The sequence below is a fragment of the Heteronotia binoei genome, chromosome 8, assembly GCF_032191835.1.
Source record: "Heteronotia binoei isolate CCM8104 ecotype False Entrance Well chromosome 8, APGP_CSIRO_Hbin_v1, whole genome shotgun sequence".
Taxonomy (NCBI): Eukaryota; Metazoa; Chordata; class Lepidosauria; order Squamata; family Gekkonidae; genus Heteronotia; species Heteronotia binoei.
Genome location: NC_083230.1, coordinates 31,057,382 through 31,081,898, shown reverse-complemented (window position 1 = coordinate 31,081,898; position 24,517 = coordinate 31,057,382). Strand labels below are relative to the sequence as shown.

At 40.8% G+C, this 24,517-nt stretch overlaps 1 protein-coding gene across 2 annotated transcripts in view; it reads right to left on the bottom strand.

The window, feature by feature from the left end:
- Positions 1-21,329: 21,329 nt before the first annotated feature.
- TFEC (transcription factor EC) overlaps positions 21,330-24,517 on the bottom strand; it is a 118,811-nt gene continuing 115,623 nt past the window's right edge. For both annotated transcript variants that reach the window (XM_060244860.1, XM_060244861.1), the window contains exon 8: positions 21,330-21,842. In XM_060244860.1, coding sequence (XP_060100843.1) covers positions 21,465-21,842 — 378 coding nt within the window. In that variant the 3' untranslated portion in view covers positions 21,330-21,464. The remainder of the gene's footprint in view (positions 21,843-24,517) is intronic.

Sequence of the window (24,517 nt, the reverse complement as noted above, 5' to 3'; positions counted from 1 at the left end):
TTCCAGCATGGCACAATACATCTCAGAGAATGAAAGGAGAGAAAGGAGGCAAGCACTTAACCAGCAAGTAACTTTATTATCCTAGCCAAGATACAGACTAGTAAATGAGAAATCAGTGTGAAAAAGAAACCAATAAAAACCATTCACTTTGCACAATCCTTATGTGTGTTCGTATTCCTTTAGCTAGATGTCCAATTAAAGTTACGTTTTACTCCAAACAGTGTTCCTCCCATTTGGGTTTTCTGGAGTAAACAAACCCAGAGAGAGGACATGGGTAAGAACAGGGCTGACCTGCCCACTAGGCAAACAAGGCATTTGCCTAGGGTGCTGGCAGGGCAAGGATGCTGAATTCAACCCTCTCCTTGCCCCCTAGGCAAATCCCTATTTGCCTCCCCCTCCTTCTCTCCCTCACAATTTTAATGCCCACGAAAAGGCAGTGAAGTGCCATGCTCCCCGGGCTCTTCAGGCCACCCCCTGCACCAATCAGCTGATCGACAGGTAAAACTGCGCCAGAGGTTGGTGGCTCCTATGTTGGCCCTCAAGCGCGCTCGTGATCAGTGCAGGGGCAGTGGTGGTGGGAAGGATGAACGAGCCACTGCTGCTGTGTCACATTCTTAGGGTGCAGGCAGGCAGGAGTCCAAAGCCAGTCCAAGGTCAAAGTCCAGGAAGTCAAGCAGGAGCCAAGTCACCAATGCAAAATCACAAACCAGAATCAGAAGTCAATGTCCAAAGGCCAAAAGGTCAGGGTGCCAAGGAAATCAAGCAGGTCAGGTTCAGGAAGGAGCGTGGATGCAAGCCAGAGAATAGACTTGTTGCTTCCACAAGGTTACCAGGTCCTGGGTGGGAGCTATTTGGGAGCCTCAATCAGCCTGCCTGGGTGGCAGTGACTCTGCTAGAACTCAGGGCTGGGAGATCTGAAGCATCGGCATGCCTCATGTCTTCACTCTGAAAGTTCTTTCCAGAGCCTGCTTTGAATGCTTGAGATTGGAGGGGGAGAGCTTGGAGGAGATTGATCATCATCAACAGCTGGCACTGGTGCCTGGAGAGTGATTGATGGGCCAGCTGCTGTTTGTTCAGTTGAGGAACTGGCTGGCAACCCTTCCAAGTCTGTTAACCCTTTCAGCTCCCCCTCATCAGGGCTCATGACACACTACCTCCTCCCCACTTCCTTCCTGAATCACATGGGAAGGAAGTAGGGAAGAGGCAGAGGTGGCTCACTCATCCTTCCTGCTGCCGCTGCCCCTGCATTGATCGCGAGTGTGTCTGAGGGCTGGCATAGGAGCTGCTGGTGTCTGATGCAGTTTTACTCACTGATCAAGTGATTGGTTGTGGGGTGGCCTTTAAAGAGTCTGGGAGCATGGTGCTTCACTGCCTGTTTCCAGGCATTAAAATTGTGAGGAAGAGAGGGAGGAGGAGGAGGCACCATGGAGGGGGCAGGGACAGCAGAGGGGCAGTAGGCACTGAGGCTGCCTGGGGCACCATGCACCCTAGGGCCAGCCTTGGGTGAGAGCTTGCTTGAATTTGGTTCAGAATTGTGCTGAGACAGATAGGAACAAAACAGGGTAGAAACAAGAATGTCTATTACCAGGGTGCAAAGAGCAGAGGTTGGCAGACAATCTAGAATGAAGAATGAAGAAACTAAAAAATAGATTGGCCTAATTTCAGAAGGAACTGGGAAACAATGGGAAAGAAGAAATCATACTCTGGCTGTCTTGACAAAAAAGGGTCTGGTGACTTCAAGTCTGTAGAGAAAGAAGATGGTGTTGCAAGTAAACTAATTGCAAGGATGGAGGACAATGGATGTCCTTATGCATAGGAGAATTAGGTGAGACTGCATAGAAAACTGGTTGAATCCAGCCTTTGGTCTTTTTGTACCTAGAATAGAAGACATCACTGTATCAGACAAAAGAAATGGTGAGAAATTAGATTCTTCCTTCCCATAAATTTTCTTTGAAATTATTTCCTGCGATTTTTGTGTCACAGGTTTACTTACCATGTAGTCGATATCGGCATGTGACATTTGATTTATGTGTATGATATTTGATTCTTGACATGTAGCAATATTTATATTTGACTGGTTGGTTTCATTCCATGGTGTTGAACATCTTATCAACTATATCAGGTAAATAACATGCAATAGAATTTGGTTTAGTTTTTTTTAAAAAAAAATATTTGAAATTGAACATATATTTAAAAAGCAGACTATCAACAGATAGCCCACAAATGCTGAACCTGGTTACCAATCCTGAATGCAATTGAAAAAAAAAATCCCAAAATTTCATTTCTAAATTAAAATGCAAATATTGGGTTGGATTCAGGGCAATATTTCCACTTGTTTTAGAGCTCTTGCACAAATGGAAATTCAACAAAAAAAAGACTGTGACAGCCACTTGTACTAAGTAACACTTGTTATATTCCTATTTGTGTTTCTGCTAGTGTGAAATCCTGTGCAACCAATTTCTGAGCACTATAGTATATAGCAGGGGTGGTCAACGGTGGCTCTCCAGATGTTTTTGCCTACAACTCCCATCAGCCCCAGCCAGCATGGCCAATGGCTGGGGCTGATGGGAGTTGTAGGCAAAAAACAACTGGAGAGCCACCGTTGGCCACCCCTGATATAGGGAGGAAAGCACTGGGTGTTGCACAAGATCTTATGCAAGCAGGACAGTGCTGTTTTTATTTTAATATTTTTGTTTGCTTATCGCTAGATTCAAGCCACAGAGATTCAAGTTTACCAGTAAGGATACACATCTGATCCTGTTCTCCAGAAAGTATACTTATGCAAATAACAACTCTTTAACTGGTTTAAGATAAAAATGTAGAGTCATGGATTTATGGTTTTCTGCTGATATGGTATTCACAATTTTTGACAGCATCATGTTACAAATGGACCCACAGGCTCAGTTTGGTGTACCAAATTATGCATTTCTGTTTACTAGTAGCAATGTGAATTTGTTTTCAAGCTAATACATGAATCAAACAAAGCACATTTTTTGAATTCATTAGGTAATGAAAGTGAACTGGAAAGGCAGTGAAGAAAGAAAGGAATGCCATTAATTCGTCTTCTTTTTTTAGCCTTTGGTTCCATGTGTTTTGCATCTAATTGCTTGAAAAGCTTTTTTCCCCTTGATTCTACTGATTTCTCAACAATGGCATTTCTCCCTTCCAAACAGATCCTTTCAAGGGAGGAGCACAGAGTGCTTATACCTAATCACTTATGAAGACAAGTCATAGAGAGCACAGTTCTCTTTATCTCCCTTCTTTGTGGGTGGCAGAGCCTTTTTGCTCTTCTATGGCTAAATATATAGAGAACTGTGATGGGAAATACAAAAATGTTGACAAGAAAAAACTTCTGGAAAATGGCGCAGTGACACAGTGTACAGAACTGAGGCTCCTCAGTGAGTGTATTGATTGCTAGCCTTTGGGGGGACCCCCTACCAAGGGAGTCCCCCTAAAGAGAACTGGTAAAGCTCTCTGGAGCAAAGGGAGTTGGTTGGAAGAAGGGAGAGGAGGTGGAGGCCCCCCTTTCCTGATTTCTAATCTGTCCTGTGCCAAGGCTAGCAAGTGCTTTTGTGACTCAGCTGGGTCTCCGGAGCTTGGAGGCTAGAGAACACAAGAATTTCATCTAACCAGATTTGCCCCAAGAGAGGAAATAGGCTGGAGAATATAGTAAGATACATACCATTATGCAAAAATGCTGAAGAGAGGGCTAAAGCTGGAGTAGAGGTGAGCTGGAGAGTTGAAGATTGTGGTGGTGGTGCTGGAGGCGATGTGCTGAAGATGGATTGGAAGGAGTGCGCTGGATAGAGAAGGTGAGACGGAGAGAACTGTAATGAAGAATAAAGGACTGGAATGTGAAAGGGTGCGAAGAGGAGAGTTGGTTGGTGCAGATGAATGGTGGTGTGGGACTTGGGAAGGAGAAAGTTTTGAGAAGCGGCTGAGTCGGTGACAGTTTTATCAGCGGTGAGATGGTGAAAGCGTGAAAGGAATAAAGGGGACAGCGTTGTAAAGCTGTAAAGATGGAGAGATGGAGTAATGATGTGGGGAGAAGAGAGGATTGATATGCAGAGGTGGTAAGTGAAGGTGGTGGAAAAGATGAAACAAAGAGAGACACAGAGGGTGTTTTCGCACTCACCTTCAAGTGGCGCGACCACCCTCCTCACGCCGGCGGATCGGCAGGGATTTCGCATAAGAAGCGCCGGAGCAGCGAAAAGAGCCGGCGACTTCCGTCGCAAAAGCCGCTCAAACGTTTTCCTGCTTCTTGGCGGTTTCCGTTTGAGCGGCTTTTGCGACGGAAGTCGCCGGCTCTTTTCGCTGCTCCAGCGCTTCTTATGCGAAATCCCTGCCGATCCGCCGGCGTGAGGAGGGTGGTCGCGCCACTTGAAGGTGAGTGCGAAAACACCCAGAGAGAAATTGCCATTGTTGAAGAACAAAAGGGGGAGGAGGTGGTTCTTAGCAAACACACGGCTGCCTCTTCCCTGAAGAAAGGGGAGTTTCCTGTTGATTGTAGCGGTCAGAAATGGATTGGAGAGACACTTGGAGTGCAAGAGAGTGGATTTGGATTACAGACTGGATTGGGAAGGGATGAAGTGCATATAAGAACTGAATTTATTTGCTGGTGGTGAGTTATATGGACGGTACTGTGAGGGATTGTGGGAAGAAGGAGCAGGAAGAAGGAAGTAGACAGGATTTACAGTGCTGTAGAGGACTGTGGGAAGAAGAAGCAGGAAGAAGAAAGGATATATATTTGCTTAGAGACACTCTAGAATCTAAACTTGTTGACTGGGAGGCAGAAGCAGCATAGCAAAAACCTCATTTCAAACATTGTTAGAGGTGGTAAATGTTTTAAAATCAATTGATTTAAATAGCATTGTGACAAATAAATTAAGTATAGCCTTATTAAGAAAAATAGGTGGGGACTTTGGATGGTGCTTGATAAAATTTATTCTGGGGTATGATTTGGGAAAGTGAATGAATTGAAACAAATAGAAGGCATAATTTGAAAAGTTTTGCTTTTGACTGAATCAAACTGTGTTAAGTGTTCATAGAAACGATACAAAGAACCAAACCTTATATAATTTGTGAAAATTTGTGGAGATTTTAGAGTGTGTTGATTGAAGAAGAAGAAGAAGATATTGGATTTATATCCCGCCCTCCACTCCAAAGAGTCTCAGAGTGGCTCACAATCTCCTTTACTTTCCTCCCCCACAACAGACACCCTGTGAGGTGGGTGGGGCTGGAGAGGGCTCTCACAGCAGCTGCCCTTTCAAGGACAACCTCTGCCAGAGCTATGGCTGACCCAAGGCCATGCTAGCAGGTGCAAGTGGAGGAGTGGGGAATCAAACCCAGTTCTTCCAGATAAGAGTCCACACACTTAACCACTACACCAAACTGGCTCTCCATTGAAAGGTATTGTATAGCCTATTATACATATAATATATAGAAGATCTATAAATTGTATACAGAAGAACTATAAATTAAGACCCGGACATTGAAGGCCAAGTAAAATGGGAAGAAAAAATCTAGACCCCAAAATTTAAAAAGTGGGGCAGGGAGCCTCAGCTGGGATACCTAAGTCAATAGCTACCATGATAAATCAAGATGCGCTTGAAAAACTACAAAATATGATGATGGCAGGTTTTTTAAAAAAACAGGATACTTTAGAGGACATTAAGGTGGAGCTCAAATATGAAATTAGGAAAACTAATGAAAAAGCTGAGGAGTTTCAAAAGCAATTATCGACTAATATTCAACAAATCCACAAAGTATCAGCAAAAGTGGAGGAATCGGAGGGAAAAGTGAAATTGTTGTCTGACAAATTGCAAGGATGGGAAAATGAAAGAAAGGAGACTGACGATAGAACAGTTAAATTGGAAATGGAAAAATCTGCCTACATTTTGAGGTTCCAGAATGTCCCAGAGGAAAAGGGAGAAGATATACCTAATAAAATAAACGAACTTTTAGCCTCAAGTGTAGAGGCGGAACTAAAGGACATTAAACATGAGATAGACTGGACCAGAAGAGTGTCCTCATCCTATACTTGGAAATTTAATTTACCAAGGGAAATCAATGTTAGATTTACCAAACTTTTGATCTGTGAAGATATTTTGAGAGCAACAAGAGGAGTGGGTTTACACTGGAAGGAAAGTAAAATTAAAATTTTGAAAGAAGTACCCTGGAGTATGAAACAGAGAAGGAATAAATACAAGAAATTGTCATCCTGCTTGATTGAAAATGATACTCAGTGTAGATGGTTAACACCGGAAGGCGTACTTTTTACTTTTCAAGATAAAAGGTTTAATTTGAACTCAACATATAAAGCGCAAGAATTTTTAGATTGTTACGTAAAGGATGACAGGCAATCTTCAGATTCAGCTGAAGAAGAAGGGCGTGAAGATGATGAAGAAGAGGGTGGTCAGAGATCTGATGGGATGCAACAAAAGGCAAAGAAGAAGAGAGATAGGATCAAAACAAGATCTCAAACCCAAAAAGGTAAAGCAAAAATAGCAGATAGTAATAACCAGAAGGAGTAATGGATAGGGATGGACTAAAAACAGTGTCAGTTAACGTGAACAGCTTGAATGGACCTCAGAAAAGGAAAAAAGATTTTCCTATAACTGAACAAATTAAAAGCTGATGTTATATGTCTGCAAGAGACACATATTACACAGAAGGATACAAAATATCTACAACAAAAAAAGCTAGGTAAATTATATTTAGCGTCAGACCAAGTAAAAAAGAGGGGAGTCACAATCTATGTAAAGGGAAGGATTGAGTCCCAGCTGTTGTATGCAGCAGAAGATGGTAGAATGCTTCTGGTTGAAATCACTCACAATGGGAAAAAATTACTTTTAGCTAACATCTACGCCCCAAATGAAAAACAAGAGAGATTTTTTTAAAGTGATACATGACAAGATTGCAAGCATGGACTACCAAGAACTGTGTATTATAGGTGTTTTCAATGCAGTGTTTGACTCGGAATTAGATCAGAAACCAGGGGGGAAGATAAAGGGGAAAAAATGTCAAAATCAACTTTCTAAAACTTTTCTTAAAATGGTGGAAGAACTAAGATTAATAGATGCTTGGAGAACATGAAATATTGAATCTCAAGATTTTACTTTTTACTCCCAAATTTATGATTCATGATCAAGGATTGACATGTGCTAGATCTCATCTAGTATGTCCCTTATGCTTGCAGATGCAGCAATTCTACCTTGCTCTTTTTCAGATCATAGCTCAATACAGGTTAACCTGACAAGCTACAAAAATATACCTCGTTGGACTTTAAATCTTCAGTTTTTGAAGGAAGAGGCTTTTTTGAAAGAAGCCAAAGAGTAAATTAAAATGTTTTTTGAGAAAAATCTGGAGCAAGATACTTCAATCCAAACAATTTGGGATGCATTTAAAGCCTTTTTCAGGGGAATTGCGATATGATATTCCTCTAGGAGAAATAGAGAAAGAGCACAAGTTTATAAACAGTTAATAAAAAACTTATAAACCCAAGAAAAGAAATCAAAGAACAATAATAATGAGGAAATTAGAATTAAAATTCAAAATCTTCAACATCAGATAAATCTTCTATTGACTGAAGAATTAGAGAAAAAATTAAGATGGACTAAACAAGATTTTTTTGAAAATGCCAATAAAACTGGTAGTTGGTTGGCTTATAGATTAAAAAAAAGAAAAAGAATGAAGGACGATAAAGTGCTTGAAGAATGGAAATCAGATGGAAATTTGAGAAAGAGAACAAATGGAGCAAATTGTTAGGAATTTTTTTATCAATAATTATATTTATTTATTTATTTATTTATATTAAGATTTATACCCCGCCCTTCTCACCTAAGTGTCTCAGGGCGGCTTACAACATAATAATTCAAACAACTTCAGTTTAAAACATTTAAAAATACAATTAAACCATAAATTAATAAAAACAAGATAGAATAAAACCGGCGGCCTATAGATACATTTTGTTCCATCCAAGATATTTTACATTGTCAGTTAATGTCATATTGTTATATGCAGAACAAGAAATTTCTGAGGAAAAACAAGAAGAATATATGGAGAAAATTAAAGTGAAAAAACTCCCACAAAATTAAAAGAAATTCTAAATACAAAGATAACAATCCAAGAAATTGTTGACGCAATAAGAACACAGAAAAACAATAAAGCCCCAGGCTTGAATGGGCTACCAATGGAATTTTACAAAAAATTTTCAGAAGAACTCCTGCTTCCTTATAAAAAAGTAATAGAAGGTATAGAATGTACAGGTAAAGTCCCAGATGCTTGGAATGCGGCCATAATATCCTTGATTCATAAAGATGGATCTGAACCTACGGATATAAAAAATTACAGACCAATATCACTTTTGAATACGGATTATAAAATTTTCGCCACCATTTTAGCACAAAAGCTCAAGAAAGTATTGTCGCAGGTAATAGAGGAAGATCAAACTGGATTTCTACCAAGGAGACAAATGAGACATAATATAAGAAATATTTTAAACATTCTGGAATATTACTATGAGCACCCAGACAAACAAGCTGCTTGTAACTTAACAGTCTTTCCAATGCAGAGAACAGAAATGCATTGTTGACATTTTGAAGGCATTTTGCCATCCATGTTCATTTGAACAGGCATTTTCCAGAGTTCCAGTAAAGTGGTAATAAAGAACACAATGCAGTGGAACATATGCAGAGAGCATTCGTTTTTTCACAGAGTAATCCAACAAGAAAATGAATTTATAAGTTATTGGTGATAATAAGCATTTTAAGCCCATTAGAACTAAACTATTGTAAGATTTCCTGCACTGAGTAGGGGGTTGGACTAGATTTCGCTTCTAACTCTATGGTTCTATGATTCTAAGATTCTACTGGCTAAACATAGTTTTCTTCATAAATGTTTTCCGTAGCAGGTAGTTCAGTATTTGAGATGTTTGGGTGTAGATAGTTGTGGGGTTTTTTTTAGATCAGACATTGAATAAGAAGGTAGGCAATGGAAAAATGATATGCTTACTTGAGAAATAAGATGCAAGAGAACAAGCACACAATGTTTTTTCAGAGCTGCTGATAACTTTTACTGTTTGCTCAGAAACATTTACTATGTCCTGAAGAGAGCACTGTGTGTGAAATGGAGTTCATTCATTCCCAGCCCAAAGATAGTTTCATTTCATGAGGGTTGACCTGCAATAGAAGAACTCGATTCAAGTCCAGTAACACTTTGGAGACCAACTGGACTTTCTGAGTATAAGTTTTCAAGAGTCAAAGCTCTCTTTGTCACATACCAAATGCAGTACTTCGTTTCTGTTTATCCGCAGCGTAACACTCCATTTTTAAGTGGTTCGATAGGAAGCTATTAAATGTTTTGGAATGGTTCAGATGTGATGAGTAATTACTAGTTTGAGATAGTGCTCTGCTCTTGAACCACCTGACCACAGAGGAAGTAAATGAAAGCATTCTGGGAGCTCTTGCTGGCAGTTTCCTCATACCTCCATACTACCACAGCTTTATTTACACTTCCACTGCTGCTTTCAAGTTAAATAAAATGTTAGCTGGCCATCCAGTCAGTGATCTGTTGCACTGTATGTATTCTACCCAGAAAACCCCCAAAGCATTTATTATGTTGTGTCCTCATTTGAGGGGACACAACTAATGTGGGAGAAGAAGGGACAGATCTGAGCAGTTTGAGATACCATTTAAGATGAGCAAGAAAACAAGGAGCACAAATCATGACTTGTTGCGTTTAAGTCAGGGGACATAAGCCAAACATAGTTTGGAACCCATACGTAGCTTTGACCTGGTGGGTTACATCCAAAACATCTTAAAAAGGATAAAAGGAAGTACTTCTTCACCCAAAGGGTGATTAACATGTGGAATTCACTGCCACAGGAGGTGGTGGCGGCTACAAGCATAGACAGCTTCAAGAGGGGGTTAGATAAAAATATGGAGCAGAGGTCCATCAGTGGCTATTAGCCACAGTGTGTGTATATATGTGTGTGTGTGTGTATAATTTTTTTGGCCACTGTGTGACACAGAGTGTTGGGCTGGATGGGCCATTGGCCCGATCCAACATGGCTTCTTTTATGTTCTTTATGTTCTTGTATTTTTTTGGATGCGGAAAAGGCTTTCGATAATGTCAACTGGAGCTTTATGTTAAAATGTTTGGAAAAGATTGAGTCTGGGTCGTATTTTAAAAGCATGGTCCAAGCTATTTACACAAAACAAACAGCAAGAGTAAACATCAATGGTACATTGACGAAACAAATAAATTTTAAACAAGGTACTAGGCAGGGTGTCCTTTGTCTCCATTGCTGTTTGTGTTATCGCTGGAATATTTGATTCAATCTGTATGAGAAGAATCTGAGATTAATGGACTAAAAATAAAAGGGGAACAATACAAAGTACAGGCCTTTGCAGATGATCTAGTGTTTATTTTGGAAAATACAAATTTTTCAATTGAAATTTTGAAAAATAAATTGATCCAATATGGTCAAATTGCTGGTTTGAAAATTAATTACAAGAAAACGAAGTTTTTGGCAAAGACCATGACAAAAGAACAAATTAAAGAATTGGAAATTAAATCAGGCTTCAGACATGAGAAAAAAGGTGAAATATTTAGGTATTTATATTGCGGCTGGAATTAGAAAATTGAAAATTGACAACTATGATAAGCTCCTAAAAGAGATTAAAAAGGATTTAGAGAGGTGGAGAGATATACCGTCTCTTCTAGGAAGAATTGCGACTGTTAAAATGAATGTCCTCCCAAGGTTATTGTTCTTGTTTCAAATGATTCCTATAGCCCTTCCAGAAATCTTTTTTTGGCAGTTGAACACTCTAATTTCTAAATTCATTTGGCAGAACAAGAGGCCTAGAATTAAATTGAAAGTATTACAAGACGTTAAGCAGAGAGGGGGTCTCGGCCTTCTGGACTGGCAGCTATATCACAAAGCCTGTTCATTGGTGTGGCTTAAAGATTGGGTTACACTAGCTAACAATTGGTTGTAGAAGGTGCAGACCTTCCGCTAGGATGACACTTTTACATGTGGTACCAACCCCCTTCGAAAAACAGTTTATTTAACAGATATGAAATTAGGAAATCATTATACAAAACTTCGCAATGGATAGAACCACAATTTTTCAATAAGGTGCCGAGGTGGTTATCCCCACTTGAGGCATTGATACACCCCAACTTGTTGAACTGGCACAAAATACCCACTTACCATACTTATTAGATAGTCAAGCAAACCTGAAGATCGATCTTTGCAGTTGGATTGGTGGACAAAGACACAAATCCAATCAAGATACACAAAGGATAAGATATTGGGATTTGAAAGAAAAATGAACGATTTAGACCTAATTCGGATTGGTACTGAAGAGAAATTGATTGTAAAAATATATAATCCATTTCTAGAATTAAGAATGCAAGAAGAAATTGTTAAAGAAAGCATGGTTAAATGGATGCAGAATATTGGTCATACAATTGCATTAGCAGATTGGGAGAAGCTATGGAAAACGAGCATAAAAATAGCTAGATCCTCTCTTCTCAAAGAAAACATATACAAGATGATTTATAGGTGGTACATTACTCCTGAGAAGCTCTCCAAGAAATATCAGAACACCTCTGATAGATGTTGGAAATGCCAGAAAACAATTGGCTCATTTTATCACATGCGGTGGCAATGCGAAAAGGCAAGAAGTTATTAGACTCAAATACACACCTGGCTACAAAAAATAGTTAAAATAAATATAAACCACCTACCTGAATTTTATCTTTTGAGCATATGCCAAAATCCCATTTCTAAGACACAAGCTAGATTTTTGGTTCATGCAACTACGGCAGCAAGAATTATATATGCTAGGTACTGGAAGACACCACAAATAGCTAAGAAAGAAGAATTTGTGCAAAAAGTGTTGGAAATAACTGAAATGGACTTTCAAACAAATTGTTTGCAACAAAGTCAATGTAAAGAGGTTTGGCAGCCTATGTATGATTGGTTGAACATGCAGAAATAGTAGTAATAAAGGAGAGGGGTGATGGAAGAGAAGTTTTAATGAAACTGATAGATGAACTTAGAAAAAGAACCAGATCAAAGTTCTCTTCCCCCAAAATGTTTGTTTATGTGTATTTTTCATTTATTGTTTTTGTTTTTGCATTGTTATAACATTTGTTTTATTTTTATTGTGTTTTTGTTTTTGCATTTTTATAACATTTGTGTTACTGTTATTGTGTTCTTGTTTTTATGTTGTTTATTATGTAAAAAATAAAAATATTATGAACCAAATTTTTTTTTTAAAAAGAGTGCCCATTAGGAACAAAACTTGATACCTGAAGACTCATTCAATATAATGGGAAACAAGACTTGCATAGGCACCATTACAATACACTAGAGCAGGGGTGGCCAACGGTAGCTCTCCAGATTTTTTTTGCCTACAACTCCCATCAGCCCCAGTCAGCATGACCAATGGCTGGGGCTGATGGAAGTTGTAGGCAAAAAACATCTGGAGAGCTACCGTTGGCCACCCCTGCACTAGAGCAAACAAAAGTTGCAACAACAATACAGAATGGATTTAGAGAGACCTGCCCTAGGCCCGAAATGACAGGTCTCAGAGTGGAATGACCATTCCTAGGCCCAGATAGACTGCTCTGAAATGACAGCCCCCAGAATGGAATGACACCCCTGGGAGTAACATAAGTTTTCTGGTACTGTATTGATAGTTCCTACAGTGAAATGATAGCCCCTGGGCCAGATAAGCTGTTCTAGGACTGGAATGACAGCCCCCAGAGTGGAATGTGGTCCCTGGCTCTGGAATCAGTGTGGGACAGGAAAGATAGCTCCCAAAATGGAATGACAGCCCCTGGGCCCAGATAAACTGCTCTGGAAATGAAGTTAGCACCCACCTCCAGAATGGAAACACTGCCTCTGCGAGTAGCATAAGTATTTTGAGACTAGAATGACAACCCACCCCCACCCGAGTAGAATTTCAGTCCCTGGGACTGAAATCAGTGCTCTGGAACTGGAATTGCAGTCCCCAGAGTGGAATGACAGACTCAAATAAACTGTTCTGGAATAGCAACCCATTGAGTGGAATGATGGTCTCTGGAAGTAACAGAAGCCTTCTGGGACTGAACTGACAGAACACTTCTACTATGCTCAGGGGCTGTCATTCCAGTCCCATAACACTTCTGTAATTCCCATAGTAGTAAAGAGTCAAGTAGCACCTTTAAGATTAACAAATTTTATTGTAGCATAAACTTTTGAGAAACACAACTCTCTTCATCAGATGTAATTCCCAGACAGGGCCAGCACCAGGCTTTTTGGCACCTAGGCAAGGTTTCCACTTACCCCAGCAGCTGCCATGGGGCACTATGGCAACCCCCAGTCACATTAGGGGTGCCCAATTTGGCGCTCCCTGAGGGTCACCACCCTAGGCAACAGCCTAAGGTCACCTAGTGGGCACACTGGCCCTGTTCCCAGAGGCCATTATTCCACTCTGGGGGCTGTTCCATTCCCAGAGCAGTTTATCTGAATCCAGGTGCCATAATTCTACTCTGAGGGCTGTCATTCAAGTTGTAGAACAAAATTTGAGTCCACTGGCACCTTTTAAAACAACAGAATTTTATTCAAGTATAAGCTTTCATGTGCAAGAACCCTCCTTCAGATATACATGTAAGCTTTTACCATGAATAAAACTTAATTGGTCTTGAAGGTGCTACTGGACTCAAACTTTGTTCTGCTGCTTCAGACCAGTCCAGACCACTTCCCTCCCTCTGAGGCAAGATTTTCCCTCTTTTTATTTGCCTTACTGACTGAGCAATCCTAGTGATCTGTTTTGTTCTTTGGCTGCCCCACATTGTCTCAGTATATTTTACTGCTGGCTCAGCCCAGGAAACCTTTATCTTAAACCACTGAAAATGGCACTTGAGACATTTTGAAATTCAAAAATAACAAAATATTTTAATCAATGTAGAGGGAAAGGTCAGGTGAAACCAGGGGCTGAAAGTTTTGAGGTAACACTATATAGATAACTCTGAGGTAAAACGAGTCCATGCACAGACTTTAGTTCTTATGTTTCAGGCTAATGAGAGTTTCTTAAGCTAGTCACGATTACTTAAAATCTTTATGTTGACAAGCTTTTGTTCCAGTGTTTTCCAAACACTTCAGTACACATTCTTTGACTATTCACTGACTTGTATAGTTTCGAGAAGGCTGGTGCACTCTTTCAAGTACTAAAACCCCTCTGTTGTAACACCAGTACATGTATTGAGTTTTTAACTGACACTTAAGGTTTCTAAAGGCAGTTTATAACCACACCAGATGAGGGATCTCTCCACTACCTGTTTGACTGGGTAGGGAAATTATCCTCTTACTAGAAGATCTATCCTCTTTCTTTGGCCTGAATGGAAGGTTTCATCTAACTTCCCAATTATTATTTTTTTTGCTAGCTTCCCCCCAGTATTTTGTGTTAAACTACTGTCAGGTAAGGCTGAAATCAGACTCCACTCAGTCAAGGAAGAAATCTGACTGACTCTCTCCTCAGCATGTAGCTATCAAGTCTTTCTCTGCTCAGCTGATACTAACCAATCAGATTTCTTGGAGCAGCCTGTCACTCAGCCTGTCACAGTCCTTTAGTTGTTTGTACAGCATTTATCGGCTTCTTAAAAGTGCAGTCTGCCACATATAGCTACTCATCTGCATCTATATTCCAGTTGTAGAACACTTATACAGAGACCCTCATTCCACTCTGGGGGCTGTGATCCATGTCCCAGAACACTTTCCCCCCTACTCATTCCACTCTGAAGACTTCCCTTCTAGGCCCAGAACAGTCAATCTGGGCTCAGGAACTATAATTCCACTATGGAGGCTTTCATTCTGGCCTAAAGCAGGTTTCTTGAAATCCATTTGGCATTTTGATTGTAATGATTGTGTGTGCTAATGTATTTCAATTAAGTGCATGAAAGCCAATCGGCATTCCTGGTTCTCTTTATATCTAGTGGGCTCTCAGGTCTCTCCCATTGTTTCCAATGAGCATTCCTGGAATTCATTTTAGTGCAGCTCACCCCCTGAACCATACAATCTGGTCTGGAACTGGGAATGACAGTCCCTAGAGCACCAATTCCCACCCCAGAGGCCATCATTCCACTCTGGATGCTACCATTCCAATCCCAGAGTATTTTATCTTAGCCCAGGGACATCACTCTATTTTAAGGGACTATTATTCCAGTCTGGAAACTGTCATTCCAGGCTCAGGGCAGGTTTCTCATAATCTGGTCTGTATTTTTATTGCAACTTTTTATGCTATAACATATTTCAATAGACCCTATGGAAGTCAATTGACATCCCTGGTCCCATTATATTCAGTGAGGTTCCACGCCTCTGCCATTGTCCCCAGTAAGCATTCCTCTCATTCATTTTAGTACAAATGCAGAGTTTTCAGGGGCAAAGTAATTTTTTTTAATTGTCAGTCACTGTAAGAGTAGGAAAATACAGGTGGGCGTTTTTTAAAATTATGCCATGGCTGGCTGGAGCTCTCCTCCTATGCTGCTGCCATTTTGGAAATCAGTGGAGAGAACTGAGTCTCCATGGAGTGGCATCTTCTTTGGAGGATCTGTAAAACTGGCCCCCTTGGTCCAATTCACTTGAAACTTTGGGGGAAGTCTTTAGATTGGAAAAAGGAATATGCTCTGCAAATTTGGTGCTATTATCTTTGTAAACAGCTATCCCAGGTGCTCATATACATTCCCCATTGTAAATAATGGTCATGAACTCTGGAACCACACAGAATTAAATATTGAAGCAGTAACAGCCCACCTGAAAATAAGCAATCACAGTAAACAAAAACAAACAAAAAAACCCCTCACACACACATAACACCTTAAAGCCCAGATCAAAGTTGTAATAATTTTTTTTCTTGGTGCACACTCTTAGTATTGACACAATTAGGGTTGCCAAGTCCAATTAAAGAAAAACCTGGGGACTTTGGGGGCGGAGCCAGGAGACTTTGGGGGTGGAGCCAGGAACAAGGGTGTGACAAGCATAATTGAACTCCAAGGGAGTTCTGGCCATCACATTTAAAGGGACAGCACACCTTTTTAAATGCCTTTCTTCCATAAGAAATAATTAAGGATAGGGGCACCATCTTTTTGGGCTCATAGAATTGGACCCTCTGGTCCAATAGTTTTGAAACTTGGGGAGTGTTTTGGGGAGAGGCACTAAATGCTATACTAAAAATTTGGTGTCTCTATCTCAAAAAATAGCCCCCCAGAGCCCCCAATACCCACGGATCAATTCCCTATTATTCCCTATGGGAATCATTCTCCATAGGGAATAATAGAGTGCCCAGTAGACATTTCCCTCCCCCCCATGCTTTCTAAAGGGGGGAAGGGCCTCCAAACCAGGGAATCCCCTGCCCCCTCCCTCTCTCACACACACAAATACTTACTAGATCCTCTTCCTGCAGAACTCTACTTGCTGTGAAAATGAAAGCAAAAGAAAGGGAGGGGCCATTCTCCATGGAAACTATTACTGACCCTTTCCAATGAAGCCCTTCCTGTTTCCTGCGCAGCCCTAAAGGCACACATTTTACAAACGGATCAGGAGCTCTACAACTAAATGATGCCTACACGCATGTTCCCCCCCCACCGCTTCCAGATTTTTGGAGAGCGGGGGAGGAGGCTGGGTGGGGGGGTTGGGAAGCCTAGACACAATGCAGAACCAACCACAGCATGAACGAATGCTAAACACCCAGGCCTCAGATTCAGCAGGAGCTCACAGAAGTGCAGCTCCTGAACCTTTCTGAGAGTTCCACCTCCTCCTTCCCACCTTGTCCACTGAATAGTAGGTGCAGCTGCATAACAATCACTGGATGAGCTCCACCACCTATTTTTCTACAAAATGACCCTTATAAACACCTAATGGTTTCAGCAAGTATTGGGTTGGATCCAGCAGAAGAATTCCTAGAATCTTTCCCCACTTTATATTTCAGTTTACCGCTTGCTTCAAAAGTCCTTTTTGTGGATTAGGAGAGCTTTGCAAACAAAATGCACCATGTTAAGAGGTACAGGGACCATGGAATCGAATCAAATCAAGGAGTTTCCTTTTCCCTTCTGAACTGACATAAGTTTTCAACAGAAAAGAGAAAAGACAGTTATCATATTAGATCCTGCCATGGCTGCAGTGGCTTTGTCATGGTGCAATTTGTTAGCAAGACTATCGCAATGTTCAAAAAGGATTACAAGGGCAAGCCGTGGGCTGTTAGAGAATAGCAATGTGGGCAGTAGGTTTTGTTGTGCCATTCTAATTTACAGAATCCAATTATAGAGGTTCCTATAGTCATGAAACATCCCCCATCCCAGAGGAAAAATGAGTTTTCAGTGGGGATGAGTGAATTCCTACAAAACTGATCCAGAAATATTGGTCCATCTCTAGAATCTGGTACAGACCTTGGGACACATGAGGTGATGGAGGGTAAGCTGATGGTCAAATGATCCCATCTGAGTTGTCAAATTTTACATTAATCCATTGTTCTAGACAAGTATGATGTGTGTTCATAAGCTCTGCAGTGGTTGCTAAGAATAACACTGCAGGAGGTTCTGTATTAGAATTTATGTCACCTGGGTAAAATATTCTCCTTAAATTTCAGACATAAATTAATATCTTTATATTATCTTAATAATGACATACTGGTGTCACACATGACCTCAATAAGAACAATTGTCATTTTTAATGAAGTCAGAAGAAAAAGCTCATTCCTATATACTGTGAAGAATGTCCTTAGCTCCTACAGCATATATTCTCTCCCCATGAATCCATAATGTTCACTATGCATTTTTCCTACAATCTCTCCTTAACCTAGCCTCTTATTCAATTATAATGCTCGAATGAGTAACATGCAATGTTTCCAATCCACTTTCCCTAGCTCCTGAAACTTTTTAACGAAATGTTAGCATTTGCAGACACCAGATGTTTTGACATAAGGAGAAGCAATATGCAAATTTTAATCCATGCTAGGAACAATAGCCTGCAGGCACTTTTTACTTATTACATGAATCATATACTTAACCACACTGTGGTGGATTATATCAGAATCTCACCATCCTGAGCATTCTACACTTGTCTTGTAGTTGCCAATTAATGAAACTGATATATATTTAAGGTGATGGGTATCAGTGATTTAACCAGCATCACTTGGCATATTTTACTGCTGTAGTTTCCTTGATTAGATTTTTGGTCTTGACACTTATTAGTATCAAAACTTCACAGGGCTGTGTCTAATCAACAGACTGTCAATAGAAATAATGCTGACATCAAATTTGATTGGATGCCTTTTACTAGTGTCATTGTCTCTCATTGAGTAGGCAGTGCACAAAGTTTCTTAATTTGTATATTGTGGTTCAATTTCCTCCTGCTATTTAACCTCAAAGAGTCCAATTCTGCAAGTTGCTGAGAATTCACAGGCTACAAAAGCAAGGAATTGCCTTCAGGTTTAGATTTTAAGTGAATGCTGTGTGCAAAAGCAAACTTCCATTTATGGCTAATCAAATTCTGAATAAAGTGCAAGAGGACTAATTAGTTTCTAATGTTTGTAACACAATAATTAAAACAGTTATAATTAAATAATCCAAAAGCAAATAAGTCCAATGTCTATTTAATGCTTTCCCAAAGGAAAGAAGTTTATGTTTTAAATATAAAAAAAGACTACAAAGGCACGCTAAATTGTATTCCCATTTAATCACTGTTCAGACTTCTTTCATACATAAGCTAGCAAAAACATTCAAAAAAAAGGCAGCCCTTTTGGTACTGAGCATTTTAAATACTAAAGCTCAGATCCTTACTTAAATTCATTAAACATGGATATCTTCAGAGTGCCAAAATGTTGTCTAATTATCAGCTTTCTCAAATGTTTTATATCTTAAAGTACAATATTCTGTTTATCCTAGATTGTCTGGGGCGCATCTAGTACATTTAAAAGTTTTTAAGAGCTTCTTCATGAATAACTATTATCATCTTTGCCTGCCAGCAGTTTTGCAACATTTGGAAAATACTTCCCATAAATCAAAGCCTTAGCAGCAGGAATAAACAGACAGAAGATCATATTAAATATGTAATGGAAGATTAGTGAATCATGATGTCTTATAATGTCTAGCAGTTGTTCAGCATTTGACTGCTTGGGATATCCTTGCAGATGTGTTTAGCAGCTGTTATCATATTATCTTCTTGCTTCACTTGGTGGTTAGTGGCTGTCCAAACTAAACATCTTCATGAGGACCTATAGAAAGTGCTATTATAACATCTGATTGATTTTTACACTCCTATAACAAACATAAATACCAGCCAGTATTAAAAGCATTTTAATAAAGATAGCATTCTGTAATAAAACACATTCAGTTGCATACAGTTACTTAGAAAACAAGAGATTGTATTAAGAGTGAAAAATAGCAATTATTATAAAAATGACTCTACAGTCTCATAGTAAATGCCTGAACTGATCTAAAAGACTTAATGTAATTTAAATTACAATAATTTTACACTCTGTTTTATATACAACCCTATTACAGTCAAATGTATTATAATAGCAATGTTGTTAAGATTAAGTGACTGAATTATTTTCAGTCCTTTATACTAGAAAGCAACAGCATTCTTGTTGTTTGACAAAAAAATGTTTTCACTTATTTTAGTGGGGATCTCTATACAGCATTCAACCTGCAAGCCAGAAAACACTATAGGTAGTTTCCCCTTCTGCTATGAACATCTATCACTATTTCATGAATTAAACAAGACAGCAATATTTCAATTCATCTTTTTTTTTGCATATTTATGAGTTTACTGGGTTTTGTATATTGGAGGAATAAGATGAATTTGGAATATAAATTATTAGGAAAAAAATGGAAAAAAAATTATCTAGCACTCCCACTCCAATGAATATTCTAGTAGAACTTCCTAGGGCCTTGGCCATATGAAGAGCACACACCTATTACTAAGATTTGATTAAAGCTGGATCAGAAGCCTTTTGGACATATATCCTATAAACTACACTTGTAGCAGATACTCCAATATTAATCCAAGGCTATCTTGCATTCCCATTCATGGAAGTACTGCATGAGCCAGAGCAGTAAGATTTATTCCCTTTCTATAAAGAGCTCAATATGAGATCTCCTAAGGCTTGATCTTGCCAGGTGCTGAGTGTCAGTGAAATAACAAAGCCACACGTTCCATTGCTGAAGGCAGCACTATTCAGACACTTAATGTTATAGACATATTTACACAACAATTATTTTTGAAACTGGCCTTACTCATGCTATGCCAAGATTTCAACTTGTGCTGGATCCCTGCCCAGCCCAATGGCTTATGTATTTCAGTATAAACAGAGGATGTATGGATTTGCCTGCTAGTTCTTTCCATAGGAGAGTTTTTTCTTTTTTTTTAAAAAAAAAGTAAAGGACTAGTGCAGTTTGCAATTTCTTGTGGAGAAGCAGTTGCTCCTGAAATCAAGTGAGTTCAAGTTAATGATCAAGCTCCCACATAGAAATTTAAATTAAAAATCATGTTGCCCATTCACGTTTGATTTTTTTTTTATTAAGAACCTTTCCATTGGTCTCTTAGAATAAGGCTTTCCAAGAAAGGACAATTTAAAACTGCATAGCTGTCTCACTCAGAAACATCAGAACTTTTTCTGAGAGCTCAGTTGGCAAGAATTATCATCAGCTTAGTTCTGGATGGATTACACAGAGAATTCTTTTTAATTCATTTCAAGAACACAAACAGTCTCCAGAATCCCACCAGATGTGGAAATGATGTCTTCTTATACCTAAACCTCCATTACATCATCAATCAATATATTTTGTGAAAGTCAACCTCTTCCACTTTTTCCTATAGTATATCTAGATTAATAAAGTAAGGAGTATGTGCATATAACAAAATTAGACATATTTCTCTCTCAGTCCAATTCCAGTTTCTTCTATACTATAGCATAAAAGGTGTAGCATTAAAGGTATTTGAGGGGTATTATTACATTTAGTATATGCTAGCTAATGTGCTACAATGCATTAGCATTGTGATTTGAAGGATACTTGCAATAAATTCTGCAAAATTCCCTGGTAGCACATTTCTTCTTTTTATTATGGAATATGAATCCAACTCACAACTATGATATATTATCTTGAACTATATCAGGCCTTCCTAGTGTTGAGCCTAGGCATCTCAAGCCTGAGGGCACTGTAAATGGCAGGCAGTAGGATGTATTGGGATTTGCTAAGCTTGTAAACAGAATCTGATTGGCCTTCCACCGTTGCCAGATTGTCAGCAGAACAGAATGCTCTCATTTCTGGACTGCACATGTTCCCCAGTAGGGTGTGCGGGCAAGCAATACCGACTGTTTAAAAATTGGGGTGAAGAGCAATGTAAATACATATCCCCCTTTTTTAGCACCAAACAATGTAAAACAAAATCCAGTGATGCGATCTTTACCATGCTATAGTTCATCCCCATCATCTGTACTAAGGCTGCTTCTTCGACTGCTCCCTTTGGATGCAACGGGAGATACGGAAGACAACAGTGGATCTGTCCCAAATGGTGATATTGTATCATCCAATAAGATGTCATCTAATTTTTGTTCTTTCAATGCAGCACTGAATGACAAATCTGTAAAATGTGAAAGCGGATCAGAAAAGGCTGCAGACGCATCTCTGAGGTCAGAGTGTTGTTCATGGGCCACTGCAAGATGTTGAGGATAGTTGACAGAATTGTCTTCTGGGAATGCCTGCTGTTTTGTGACTTGAGATGTTAAGTCTATGGCACTTACTGAAGACATAATTGGCAGGCCATGAGCTTGTGCTTGTATTTCTAGTTCCTGTGGTTTGAGACAAGAAGATTTAGACTAGCATTCTGGAAAGCACTTTGGTTTTTCCCCCAAAAAAATAAGCTATATAAAAATGTAACCCTTACATTAACAATAATTCCAAAATTTAACATATGATACACAAGTACTGAGTAAAATGGTGATAAATGAGTTCTACTCAATGAAAGTTTACCCTACAAAAAAACTGTCAGTCTTTCAGGTGTCTGGATACCTTTATTTACTTTTGCTGCAACAAACTAACACGGATACCCCAATGGAATATATGACAGATTCCTTTGTTTGTCTTTTGTTGCTGTTGCTGTTAAAATCACAGCTGTCCAAAACTCCCTCAGTGTTTAAAGGAGACTCATTCATTGTTACATTAAGCATGTGGCCATTTACGTTGTGTATCTGCTATTTGCACTATGGATTCAACATAACCAGTGTTATGTGCTGTAAAATCCTATTAAGCTTTGATGAGAAATTTAGTGTAATCCTAAACAGAGTCACAACCTGCTGTGTCAACAAAAGTCAATAGGCTTAAAGGATGTAACTCTACTTTGGATTGCTCTGTTATACACATACCTAAATTTCAGTTTTGGTCTGTGGGTCTCAATAATGCCAAGCTTTGGCACATTTGTGCATTATGGGTAGGACCAACTGAAATTAAGTATTTTGGAGTCAAACTGTTTTTAATCAGGAATCCTTGATCACCCAGCATTTCAGTTTGAAATCTGTACACCATCTACAATAAGCATAGTTGAATGTTTAACAGCAAGTTACATGTGTGTGAACTGTTTACATATTTTGTATAGAAAACAAGTAATATATTTGTAAGCTTACATATTGATGTTTTCCCATAGCTTCTCTGTCTGACTAATGTTGCCTCTCTGTCTGTTGTTTGTCCCATTCTTTAGATACATAAAACATTAACTCCTCACATTAAGGGACTTACAGCACAATCCAGAGGTTGAGGGGGCCGAAAGCGCTGTGGAAGTGGACTTACTGCTACACCGGTGGTAGGGAGACCTACGCTGGTGTATCCTCCTCAGTGCCACCAGAAATGGGGCTTGCGCCACTCTCTGGCCGCCACAGCATGCCGCTGCGGGCTGATGGCAGCATGCCGCTGCGGGCTGATGGCAGCACACCGCCACGGGCTGATGGCAGCACACCACCGTGCCGCACTTGGGGTGCAGCAGAGGCACAGAGTGGCACTTTGGCATAGGAGGGGGCTGACCCAGGGGTGTGGCCGCTGCTGGTCGGCTCCCAGAGAGCTTTCGGTGCAGGAATGCACCCACGCCAGGTGCAAACCTGCGCAACACAAAATGCTGGTGTACCCCATAGGTACTAGTGAAAGCAGAAAGCACACGCCAGCAGCACCATTGTGGCAGCGCACAAACCCATTTGGGAGCCGTGTTATCGCCCCACCAATCCCCTCGCACTCCGGGCTGGGCACGGCCCCCCTCCCAAACCCAATCAGTGCCCCCCCTACAAAGGTTTCAACTCCTGGCATGCACAACTCTCCAGGGAGGGCAGAGCACACAGTACGGCACTCTGCTCCGGAGGGCCATACCATGCGGACTTAGCGCAAGGAGGGGTGCACTTGGTGGAGGGAACGGCACAGAGAACTATGTTAGTGAAGGTATAGCAGCTGGACTTGGGGGGAGGTGAGCAAAGTTTGGGCTGCCTGTTTAACCACTTTTGCTTCCCAGTCCTAACAGGTCTTGCTTCCAGAGTCCCCATATGGATGGGTAGGTCTGGCTAGGAGTCCCTGCAGCCCCCAAGACGGTCCAGTGTGGTTGCGGCTTTGGCTGGGGTGCTGGCCACCGCACATGTCCATCTTGCTGGTGCCCCCCCCCCCCCGTTTCTGAGTCATCCCCATGCCGGGGCAAAGGTGGTGCAACATGTGTCCCTACTTTCTGCAGCACAGGCAGTGACTCGCCATCTAGGACAGGTCCTGCCATGATTGCGGGCTTGTATGCGAGTCAGCTGGCCCGTTATGCAGGACACCTGGAATTGTGTGGGATGGCCCCACCAGAGGCTGCCGGGACGCTCGCCCTGCTCCCTGCAGGCTCGCCCAGGGATGGAGTCCTATGCCTGCAGCCAACAAGGCTCCCCCCCACCCCCGTCTCTCTGTCTTTCAGGTGTGCGTGCTGCACTCCAGCCTCTGCGGCCGCCAGAACACAGCCGGCCGGTTCCATCAGCCCCGCAGCTGTTGGTGCGTTCTCCAGCAATGCCATCTCGGACTGCAGGAACCAGGAACCTTCACACACAAGTTTGCTCTCCCTGCTTGCAGATCAATAAACTTAGCCCAGCATGCCCATCTTGTCTTCTTTGTCTTTCACTTTTCCCACCTCACCCCAGCCCCCTGTATCTTCTGCGCACTCTGCTCCCAAGGGAATGGCACTGTGGTCAGGGGGACTCTCGGGGCACCCACTTAGTGCAATTATGTGGGAGATGCAGTGGGCGATAGCGAGGAAGGGTGGGGGCTGATAGGCAGCAAGGGAGACACTTGTCCGGGGCTGTACCATGTGTCCACGCTGCCTAGGTCTGTGATGCAGCTGACAGGGGGGCTGAGATCAGGGTGGATACCCACAGGAAAGGGGGGGGGGTGGCCCAGGGAGTTGATCTGGCCAACCAAAAATAATGGCGACTGGATGGCAGGCTCAATAAAGAAGGAAGCTGGG